General features: G+C 38.0%; 1 protein-coding gene and 1 pseudogene across 3 annotated transcripts in view; one reads left to right on the top strand and one right to left on the bottom strand.

Annotated features, from left to right (window-relative positions):
• The window catches only part of LOC107757029 (ESF1 homolog), a 7,387-nt gene extending 2,813 nt beyond the window's left edge, over positions 1-4,574 (top strand). For 2 of the 3 annotated variants that reach the window (XM_016574376.1, XM_016574375.1), the window contains exons 6-14: positions 1,151-1,303; positions 1,466-1,580; positions 1,662-1,818; positions 1,922-2,080; positions 2,601-2,722; positions 2,804-2,903; positions 3,024-3,103; positions 3,180-3,329; positions 3,506-4,574. In XM_016574376.1, the coding sequence (XP_016429862.1) occupies positions 1,151-1,303; positions 1,466-1,580; positions 1,662-1,818; positions 1,922-2,080; positions 2,601-2,722; positions 2,804-2,903; positions 3,024-3,103; positions 3,180-3,329; positions 3,506-3,814 (1,345 nt within the window). In that variant the 3' untranslated portion in view covers positions 3,815-4,574. The remainder of the gene's footprint in view (positions 1-1,150; positions 1,304-1,465; positions 1,581-1,661; positions 1,819-1,921; positions 2,081-2,600; positions 2,723-2,803; positions 2,904-3,023; positions 3,104-3,179; positions 3,330-3,505) is intronic. The other variant, XM_016574377.1, reaches the window with a different exon arrangement.
• Positions 4,575-8,640: 4,066 nt separating this feature from the next.
• LOC107756998 (BTB/POZ domain-containing protein 3-like) lies at positions 8,641-11,897 on the bottom strand (annotated as a pseudogene).
• Positions 11,898-12,039: the final 142 nt, after the last annotated feature.

Below are 12,039 nucleotides of genomic sequence, written 5' to 3'. Positions count from 1 at the left end.
TGATTTTTATTACTATAAAAAATCTAAACGACGGGGGGGGTCGGTGACGCGGTGGGCAAGTGACGTAACCGGTGTTGCGGCTTAACAACGGTATCACCGTCAGCACCGTCTATCGCGGCAAGCCTACTGGACGCAGTCATCATCTGGAGCTTATTGGGGTTGGGCCGACCAGGATTTGCAGCGAGGAGTCAAGGACCATCCCAGAATGCATTGCAAACAAACCTAGTGAAGAAAATCCATTCTAGATGGCCAATATTTATTTAAAACATTCTTATTATTCATTAAATTCTAAAAATCAAGTCTAAATAAAATTGTTTGACTGTTTTACTCAATGCTGTGTATTTTTATTATTATTAGAGTAGTGTATGCTGTGTTTAGACTTGTGCTGGTATTCGGTAATGCGATATATCACGGTAATGAATATTTTGATACCGGCATATCCCTAGCTGTGTTGCATGATACATTGATAGCTAAAAGAGGGATATAATGATTTTAGCTATACTAGTGTGCAGAAAGTTGGAGTCTTTTTTTTTTTTTTTGAAAGAAAGAAAGAAATTAATACTTTTATTCAGCAAGGATGCAGTGCATTGCTCAAAAGTGACAGTGAAGTGAATAATGCTATAAAATATGTCCATTTCAAATAATTGCTCTTCTTTGGAACTTTCTGTTCACCAAAGAATCCTTAAAAAAATTCCAGTTTTCACAAAAATATGAAGCAGCACAACTGTTTTCAACATTGATAATAATTAGAAATGTTTCTTGAGCAGCAAATCAGTATATTAGAATGATTTCTGAAGGATCATGTGACACTGAAGACTGGAGTGATGATGCTGAAAATTCAGCTTTGATCACAGAAATAAATTACATTTTTCAATAGATTACAATAGAAAAGAGTTATTTTAAAATGTAATGATATTTCACAATATTGCTGTTTTTACTGTGTTTTTGATCAAATAAATGCAGCCTTGGTGAGCAGAAGTGTATATCACTGTTATCTCAATATTTTTCAGCCTTTTGACAATATGTAATGTCCTCTGTTTTTATATTCACTCTGCATGGATTTCAAGGATGAAAGTGGAACCATCATCTTAAGCAGTTATTTCAGCCAAATGATTCATGATGAAGGTCTCCCGTGTTTTTTTTTTTTTAGGATCTACCGAGAGAAAGTGCGTGACTATCAGTTCAAGCGTCTGAGGTATTACTACGCCGTGGTGGAGTGTGACTCTGTCGAAACGGCAACAAAGATTTACGAGGAGTGTGACGGCTATGAGTACGAGAGCAGCTGCTCGATGATCGACCTGCGGTGAGAACCTCACATTCACGGAGAGATTCCCTCAAAACTATTTAACTGAAACCATCAAGAACATGAAACTGATTTCTAACATTTCTAAGAACTTTGCACTTGTGTACTATTAAAAGATCTCTCATTTCTCTTTATTTGTCATTGGCTCTGGGCGTTTTGCAGGTTTATCCCTGATGACGTGACGTTTGACGACGAGCCGAAAGACCGAGCCACTGATGTGGATTACAGTTCCTACAAGCCCAAACTCTTCACATCGACAGCCACCACCACAGCCAAGGTCCGTCACGCTGAATCCTACATCAGATCTGAGCTGCTGACTCAGTGTACAATAATGTGAGTCTGTGTATCTTGTCATTAGGTGGAGCTGACGTGGGATGAAACGGATCACGACCGGGTCACGGCTCTCTGCAGGAAGTTCAATAAAGATGACCTGTTGGACAATGACTTCAAGGCTTACCTGGCCTCCTCCAGTGAGGAAGAAGAGGATGAGGAAGAGGCAGAAGAACAGATATCCGGTTAGTGATGACTAAATCTCATCTATCAACATTATTCTGAACTGTTACTGGTACTTTTGCATCAATCAGAAATGTTGTTGTGTTGCCTTGAATGTTCTCTCAGCTGAGAAGCCCGCTGAGCCTCTTCCTGAGGAGATCAAGGGCAGTAAAGGGAAGAGGAGCGCAGAGCAGATCGCTAAATACAGAGAACTACTGAAGAGCTTTCAGGACAAAGACAAGGAGAAGGATGACAGCATGGATATGGAAGTCACATGGGTACCAGGTATCAGAGTTTTTAATTTATTTATATTTAATAGATTATTAATTCTAAACATTTTAGTATAAATATTAATAGTAATCTTTTTAAAAAAATAATTTTTAATCGTTTAATTTTTTATTTTATATGTAAAAATATGTATAATAAAAAGATATGTGTTTTTATATTTAATATCAATAATTGTAATTTAATTAATATAATATTTATACTATATTATTAATAATATAATAAGCAGTTTAGTAAATATAATATAAAATATAAAAATAAATTTTTTTATATTACTTTTGTATATAAACAGTATAGAAATAGATATTATTTTTTTATTAATAAATATATATTTAATAAAAAAATATATATTGTATTTAAAAAAATATATATATATGTATATATATATTATAGTAAATATAAACTATATAATATTAAATAAATAAAATAATAATAGATACATGTTATGCAATATTAACATATGTATATGTGTACTTTTTCTAAATGTCTAAATCTAAATATTCATTTCATTGTTTTTTAGGACTGAAGGAAACAACTGAGAAGCTTGTGAAGAAGAAAATGGAGGGCAAAGATCAGCTGACTCCGTGGGAGCAGTACCTGCAGAAGAGAAAGGAGAAAAAGAAAGAGAAAAGGAAAGGAAAGGTAAATGTGTCGCTGAGGAAATAATCATGTTTGTCCTTCATTTCTGTTCCTCTGACCTCACGTATGCTCTTTTGTCTTGTGCAGGAAGCGATGGAGGCGGAGCCTGCGATCAGTGATGATGAACTTCCCGCTGATGTTGACTTTAATGACCCCTTCTTCAAAGAAGAGCTCGGCTCGACAGGTTAGTGACGAGTTTGCACTTGATTCCCCTCATGCTTTATTATATTCATCATGAGAAAGATTCTCACATTCCTTTTGGAAGTATTACATTGTTAGTGCTCTCTCTGTATGTTCTCTGCAGCATCCCTGAAAAATAAAAAGAACAAGAAGAACAGCAAGAAGGATGAGGAGAGGACACCAGAAGAGCTGGAACGACAGAGGGTATGTTTCTCTGATGTTCATGAACGTGTGTTTGTGGGTAATGTATCACGGGTAACGGCTGTGTCGTGGCGTCTAGGCTGAGATGGAGCTGCTGATGGACGACGATGAAGACGACAAGCACAAACATTTCAACTACGACAAGATCGTAGAGCAGCAGAACCTGAGCAAGAAGAAGAGAAAGAAACTCCTGAAGAGCAACACGCCACTGGAGGAGGACGACTTCCAGGTCAGAGTCCCAAAATATCACCTTCACGGATTTAGTCATTTGTGACTTTTAAAAGAGCATTTTTTGTGTGTGTGTGTGTGTGTGTGTGAATCACCGAATCAGAGTTTTGAATCAATTCCCTGAAGAACTGAATCAAACGTATGGACTCTAATGCTATTTCTGCCGTGGTTCTCCAGGTGGACGTTCAAGACCCGCGTTTCCAGGCTATGTTCACGTCCCATCTTTACAACCTGGACCCGTGCGACCCAGGCTACAAGAAAACCAAAGCAACGCAGAGCATCTTAGAGGAGAAACAGAGACGCAGAGAGGAGCGACAGCACAGCCAGGAGGAGGCGCTGAAGAGCAGAGCCGCGCAGGAGAAGGACAAAGCAGAGACGCCGTCATCCTCCACTAAAGCCATGGACCCCAGTTTATCACTGCTTATCAAATCCATCAAGAACAAAACTGAACAGTTTCAAGCGCGCAAGAAACAAAAGACAAAATGACTCTGATAACAAGAGACGAGTCTGAAGTGGATTCATTGCTGATTTATATAACAGGGTTAGTTTTCTGGAGTCACTTTTGTGACTAATTTGTGCTTGGAGACAAAATGAGAAGTTTTTGATCAATAAATATCATACTTTCTCCTAGTTCAAAATTGTGAAAACATGTCTGCTTCAGACTTTTGTAATTGACCTGCCATTTTTTGGATGAAAACATTAAGGGTTTGTTTCCACTGTACACAAAATCTCATTGTACTCGTTTTGCTTGATGAAATGGTTCAGAACGGTGTATCTATGCTTCCCAAACCTGTCCTCCAGGAAGCCAAACTCTCCATTATTTGTATGACCCCCTCATCTAACACACCTGATTGAACTCGTTAGCTCATTAGTAGAGACTGCAAGAGCTGAATTTGACCCGCTGGAATTTGAGGCTAAGTGTATCCCATCATTCATCATGTGCTCTAAAATCATGAGATTTAAGGAAACTTTCCAGTGTAAGTTAAATTAATTAGATATTACATATACTTTTGTAAGTAAAATGCGAAGTGTGGCATATTTTATTGGCGCAGAGATGAGCATGTGTACGTCTTAAAATGCTATTTTGAGTCCAAAGTAGGTCATAAGTGTGATTTGTGTCGATCCAGTAAGTTTTTTTCAAAATTGAAAAAGAGGAGGTGGGTTTGCAAGGAGTCACTCGCAATGAAATGAGAACCATGTTTTGTCATCAAAAAAGAAAAAAAGAAAAATTTGTTTGAAAAAAAATGCATAATTAGTATTGTAATTTTAGTGTTGTTCTGTAAAAAAGATTAAATACTATTTCTTTATTTAATTTACAGCCCAGTAGTAGTATTACTACTATAGTAGTATATTTCTTTAATGTTTCATTAAATTTTTGTAATTTAACAGAATAAACATTATATCATCATCATCATATTATTACTAATTAATGCTTAGTAGTAGTAGTAAGTTTAAGTTGAATTGTGATTTTTTTTTGTGTAGACAAAATTAAACTAAATGTAGAAAAAAAAAAAATAGGGTTGGAACAAAACTCTGGAGGGCTCCGGAATTGAGCTTGACACACCTGGTCTAAAGTAAATATTTTATTTAACTTTTTTCTTTAAAATTTGTTGTTTGCTGCTTTAATTTCGATTCTATACTGATTCCATTTAGAACTTTTAGAATACACAACATACACATGAATATGTACAATTTTGCTAGATGTGAAGGTGAAATTATAAGTAGTCAATCACAAGAAATAGTTTGAACTTCTACATAGAGAAGCTAAATAAAGTCACTTTTGTAGGATATATTTTCAAATATGAGATGTTGCAATTCCCTTTTTCTGCTGTGGCAAAAACAGGTTTCTACTGATTTAAAAAGGGATCGTTCGACCAAAAATTAAAATTCTGTCATCATTTACTAACCCTCATGTCATTCCAAACGTACTTTCAGAACATTAAATATCTTATATAGTTCTTCAAAATACCTTCTGTGTTCCAAACATTGTCATCATTTTCAGTTTTGGCTTAATTTAAGTCGAGAAGAGATTTCTGCTTCCTGTTTTAACAAAGCCAAACAGATTTAGATTCAGAGCGTCACTTTTAATGAAAAATAGACATGGATAAGATGGAGTTAATGTTATCTTTATTCATGTTGACACACAACGCAGCTCACACATTCAAAAAAGTCTGTTGGCACTTTCACGGGCACCTCATTTTCTACATAACAGGAGAAACAGTCTTCCTCACTCGTGCCATATATCAAAGCACAGCTGTAAATCAATGAATGAACACCTCTTACACTTCAAATTCCAGTGAATCTGACCAGTGCTCAGAGCATGTAAAAACATCTCAATTCATGGTCCAGGAATATATAGTGTACATTAAAAAGATCCACTTCACATCATTAAACCCAATCCAGAAAAGGCACGAATGACAGATTTTAGCCAAGTAATGTCAACAACACAGGGCTTGATTTGACCAAATAAAGTGGAACTCCAGTCCAGATCACAAGCATTTCAGAAGTAAAACCAACGGAATGAAATGATTCTAGATTGTGCCACAGTGTTACAAAACCAGCTACTTTATGAGAAATAGTGCAATTAAGGTTTGGCACTGACATACACATGTACGGCATCTGAAAGAGCTCGAGTGCTGTGTTGTGTTTCAGGTTGTTTATCACATATTTTATCACCACAGTATAATTTGTCCAGTTTCCGAAGCAAATGCAAATGGTGCTCGACCTCGCCGCCATGCTGCTAGGCTGTTATGGATGATTGACAGGGTGTTGCTACGTGGTCGCTAAGGTGTTCTGGGTGGTTTCTTACTGGCCTTAGTAAACAATCCCACTGTCTATGATATTCTGGTCTCTATATGGCTCAGGTCCCTCCTTCAGTGTCTTTTTTTGCCCATTTTATAGCGCAAATCCCAAGTCTGATTGTTTGGAAAAGTGACAGAACACCTCGGGTTTTGCACCAAACTTCAAAACTTTGAAGGAATAGCTCCCATAAAATGAAAATTTGCTTAAAATTGACTCTCAGGCCATCCAAGATGTAGATGAGTTTGTTTCTTCATCAGAACAGATTTGGAGAAATTTAGTATTACATCACTTGCTCACTAATGGATCCTCTGCGGTGAATGGGTGCTGTCAGAATGAGAGTCCAAACAGCTGATAAAAACATCACAATAATCCACAAGTAACCCACACCACTCCAGTCCATCAGTTACCATCTTGTGAAGTGAAAAGTTGCATGTTTGCAAGAAACAAATCATTAAGACGTTTTTAACTTTAGTCTGTTGGTTCCAGTTAAAATACGAGTCCTCAATCCATATTATAGCTTTCTCCAGAGGAAAAGTCGTCTCGTCTGAATTAGGAGAGAAATATGCACTAATCAAGCACCGTTTACAAGTGAAAACCATCCAGAACAGTTCTAAACAAATATGTTGGTCGATTTTTGATGTGAGAGGACAACAAGGGATGGACTTTTTTTACTGAAGGAAGTGTTATGAATTATGGATTCATATTTTAAAAGTTAAACACATCATGATGGATTTGTTTTTTTCTCTTTACAAGACATTAACTGATGGACCGGAGTGGTGTGGATTACTTGTGGATTATTGTGTTGTTTTTATCAGCTGTTTGGACTCTCATTCTGACGGCACCCATTCACTGCAGAGGATCCACTGCTGAGCAAGTGATGCAATGATAAATTTCTCCAAACCTGTTCAGATGAAGAAACAAACTCATCTACATCTTGGATGGCCTGAGGATGAGTACATTGTCAGCAAATTTTCATTTTAGGATGAACTATCCCTTTAATAAAATCCATATTTGAGTTTGAGTAATAATAATAATAATAATAGTGATATTGTCTTAATTAGCACCACTAGTTATCCCTCTCCTCATCTTTTCTCTCAAAGTCTTTGTAAAACCCCTCTTAACTTCATGCCGCTTACATACAATGTTGTGTTGCACCAAAATGTTGTAAAATATAGGATTACATGAATATTAAGTAGAGAAAATAAGTTTTCAGCGAAACGCTTCGGGACAAATTGTGCTTCACGTGTTCAGTAAAAAAAATTATACAAACACTTTAGAGTTCAGTAAAATAGTTTCATTACGATACGACACACAAGGCAATAAAATGATTCTGTAGAATAAATCAAGTGTGTGATGTCACAAATTAGCTTTGAAGATATAAAATGATCTTCCTCACAACACAACATGTCTGCTGTTAGTCAGAGCAGGCGGTAAATGATTATTTAGCTTAAACGCTGTCTGTCAGAAAACGTGAACCTCACGTGACCTAGTATGACAGCCTGTTCTAGTACACCCCCAAAACAAAATCAAGACTTTGTAAAAGAGCATAATAGGACCCCTTTAAAACGAAAGGAGACGAGAGATGTTTCAGCAATGCTCAAAAAACTCACTTCATGAGGATTTACGTGATGCAGATGTTGAAGCTTTTAAGTTGTACTTTTGTTTAGCAGACACGTTCTTAATAGCGTCATTTTCAAGAAAGATTTATCCAGCTAAATAAGTGAATCATAATCTCTGCTCTTAACAGAATACAACACACAAAAATGAAAATTAGGTAATTTACTCAACCTCATGTCATCTACTTCACCCATGCACCATTTTCCAAGTGATCTGAAGTCGTATGACAGCTTTTATGTGAGGACATTTGTGTCGTTATTAATTATAAATCATTCACTGAAACCTAATTTGCACACAGATTTTTAACTTGCCATCACATTTAGCTGCAATAACCAACTGCCTTTGCTTTCATCAACATCAAACATTGCAAAACATGTCTTGAAACACCAAATTTTGAATATGTGCTACTGGAAATGAGACTTGAGAGCCTCAACTAATCAATAATAATAATATTAAAAAAAAGGTTTGGGGTTGGTAAATTGTTTTGCTCACCAAGGCTGCATTTATTTATAAACAGTAAAAACAGTAATATTGTGAAATATTATTTCAATTTAAAATAACTGTTTTCTATTTAAATATATTTGAGGATGTAATTTATTCCTGTGATCAAAGCTGAATTTTCAGCATCATTACTCCAGTCTTCAGTGTCACATCATCCTTCAGAAATCAGTCTGATATGCTGATTTGCTGCTCAAGAAACATTTCTTTTTATTATCAATAATTCAGGATAATATCAGGATTCTTTGATGAACAGAAAGTTCATAAAAACAGCATTTATTTGAAATAGAAAACTTTTGTAACATTATAAATGTCTTTACTGTCACTTTTAATCCATTTAATTGGTTATTGTTGAATAAAAGTATTAACTTATTTTTTTTTAAATAGCACTGACCCCAAACTTTTGCACGGTAAAGTGTATTTCATGGTGTAAATTAGGTTTTATGGACCACTTTAAGATTTCTAAGTCTGACTGCCTCAGTCTCCATTGATCCTGGATGGAAACCAGAAGCATGAAGTTTTATGTTGCACAGAAGGCATTGGTTTGGAAGACAATGAGGCTGAGTAAAATGACCGAACTTCATTTTCAGGTGCACTAACACTTCTAATATAGTCTATATGGATTGTCAGTAATCTCTAATAATCTTTTTACAGCCTTTGTGCAAAATCTGAGCAGCACTTCATTAAGGAACAACAAGACTGGGTTCTGATTAATCAATTGTGAACGGGACGCTCTCTCAAGCATAAAATATGAGTTCGGGGATCTGCCCCCCCTGCACACCCGTCCCGTTGGTGCTGTCCGAAGAGCACTGGAACTGGAAGGTCACCTTCCCACACTGGACCTCTGTCATGCCCTCCTGGCCAAAATAACTCAACTCGTTCCCGTCCAGAACCACGCTGGCTGTGTAGAAAGTGTCGGGTTCGATCTGCACCGGGTACTCGAAGAAGACGGGGAAGGTTTGGCTGGAGCCATCGGAGAAGTATTTGATGATGGCGACGCCGAGCGTCACGCCTTGCCGCTTCAGCTCGATCTTGGCCTGGTACTCCGCCGAGCCGCAGCTGGAGCCGTACAGCCCGAACCCGGCGATGAAGACGCGCTTGTCCACGGCGAACTGAATGCTGTCGCAGCGCCCGCGGTATCGCCACTGATTGCTGCGGTAGGCGCAGGACTGAAAGCGGTGGCACCGCTGCGGCGTTAACCCTTTCCGTGGTTTGCAGACGAACTTCAGCTCCGGTTTCTTGGCCGCTGTGTACCACAGGAAAATATCGTTGGTTTCGTTGAGCGTCAGCACGCCGGACTGCGCAACGCCGTTGGCGAAATCATCGAGCGCCATTGCCGGGATCCGTATCAGGTAGATGTTCTTTCCTAAAAAAAAGCCGTTTGTTCTCGATGCTGGGCTGGAGTTCCTGTCGGTGACACTCGGCCTCCGCCCAGCTCAACGCCGCCTCCAACACCACCATCTCCTTGGCGTTGAGCGTCTCGCGCCGCAGAATGCTCTCCAGAGTCTGAGCGTCGATGTCGCAGAAGCCCTCGGACCGGAGCGCGAGCTCGGCCTGTGCGTCGATCACCTCCCAGCAGCGCTGTGTGAGGTCGGGCTCCTCGAACAGGCAGCTCTGAGAGAGCAGGACGCAGGCGTTTCTCGCGCTCAGGCTGGTCTCCAGGAAGTTGACGCAAGCGCGGGCCAAGTGGGGTACAATGTATTTTTTGGCGGCGTACAGTGTGGCGAGGACGGTATCGGCACACAGGTCGATCTCATCACAGTAGATATACCTGAAAGCAGAGTGCAACATTTTTTATAAATTTGCAAAGAATGTGCAAATAAATTCTAAAAAATAAATGAATGCTCCTTCACTGAAGCAAATGAGAGACAAATAATAAACATTCTGAAATTCATGTTAATTCACTCAAAATGCTAATTACTATGTCATTTGTAATGGAAAACAGTATTATTTCAAAATATTTGTAAATAAATGTAAAAAAAAATTCTTTTATTAAAAAAATTTTTTTTTTAATGTTCTCAGACTTTTTATAAATGTTCTGGACTATCTAAGCCCATAACATAAGTAGAATATACATTTATTAAAATAAAATAAAAAAAGGCTAAAATTAAAAGGGGTAAATTTATATCTTCATGACCCCACGACATCAAAATGTGCAAAAAATGTTGTGTCTTTTAATTAAATATTAGCTTAGTGTCTATCTATACGCTAGGGTCTGAAAAGCGTACTTGAGCATGGCGAGGAAGGACGCTGGCTCCACATCAGGGATCCGGATCTCGTCCTTATCTTCAGCCAGTTCTCCGTAGAACATGGCATGAAATACAGAACTACCAACAGCCAGGACATACTGAAAAAGACAAAGAAAATGCATTCAAAAAGAGATTATAAGCATCACTCAAGAACATGTCCCGGTCATACTTCACTCCAAAATCAAAAGGAAAAAATAAATAAATTCTGCATTAAAAAAAAGAAAAGAAATCTAATTAAAATACTCTAATATTTAATTTCTTAATTTCTAATTTATTGTATTTACTGGAGTGATTCCATGTCAGTATTTCTGAAACATGGCTGAAGCCTGGTAATTCTGTACCTTGTGTCCAGGCACTCTCTGGGTTCCTCCAGGAGGTCCCACCACAAAATGAATATCGGCCATCAGCTCGTTGTTGAACATGACTGAGTTTCTGCAGAGGACAAATGAGTGAGACCCTTCACATACAGAGCTATCAATGCAACATCACGTGCCGTCTAGGTAGGCAGCATAACAGAGCAATGCACAAGAGAAAGAGTGATTCACCTCTCTCTGATAGTGGGATACACGCCTTGCCAGTTACATCCCTGAATGTTGTTGTTGTTGCTGATGTTCTGCTGCTGGTACTGTTGAACAGCGGCCAGTTTTTTGGCAGGAAACAGCTCAGCGGCCATTTTAATACCAACACATGTCAATTAATCAGGAGGATGTCATAGCAGAGGATCTGGCAACCTGTGAAACTGGAAAGACAAAACACTCCAGGTATTCTGAATGACACAAAAAGCATTCATAATAAATAATTTTAATACAAACGCTTGAAATGACTCTTTTTATGCACATACTTGTCGCCTTAATAATGTGTATATGACATTATCAATCCTAATTTTTTTTTAACAAGCATTAAATCTTTTGGATTTGATTTTAATAGGTCTTCTCATCCCGGTTATCTTACACAAACTATTTGAGATTGCCGCTAAATGAAGCAGTTCACATAAGAAGCTCAGCTAATTCACATTCATTGCTAGACTGACACAAACAGTTAGCAATCACAGCTAAAGCTGCGATGATCATCCAAATATCACAGAACAGCAACAAATACTGTTAAATAAGTGTTTGAATGATCTAGAAGCACGCGCATTTAGTAAATCGTGTGATAACTGTAATATCAATGATAACAGATGATGATCTGAATTCAGATGCAAGCAACAGGAAATAAACAAAAGCGAGCTCACAAACCTCCAAAACATCAAACTAAAACACCATCACGACATGCCAGCGACATCAACCAATAACAGTTCAACAGCAGTAAAATACCAGAGGTTGATTAATGCAGCAGGTTTAGTGATAGAGTGGGGAAAGTTTGCAGCTGGTTTGCACATCAACATCCTCCATGACCGGAGGATCCGCCTGACGGACTGCGCATGCGCTACAGTTGTTCTTCTTCTTCTTCTTGAAATTTTATTGGCGGTTGACAAACAACAAAATGGTGTATTTCCGCCACCAACTGGAATGGAGTGTGGATCAAAAAGTGACTTACTTCCTTCCC

Source organism: Sinocyclocheilus rhinocerous, unplaced genomic scaffold (assembly GCF_001515625.1).
Source record: "Sinocyclocheilus rhinocerous isolate Xijiao unplaced genomic scaffold, SAMN03320098_v1.1 scaffold953, whole genome shotgun sequence".
Taxonomy (NCBI): Eukaryota; Metazoa; Chordata; class Actinopteri; order Cypriniformes; family Cyprinidae; genus Sinocyclocheilus; species Sinocyclocheilus rhinocerous.
Note: the sequence above shows the minus strand (reverse complement) of the source record. Positions and strands in the feature narration are given on the sequence as shown.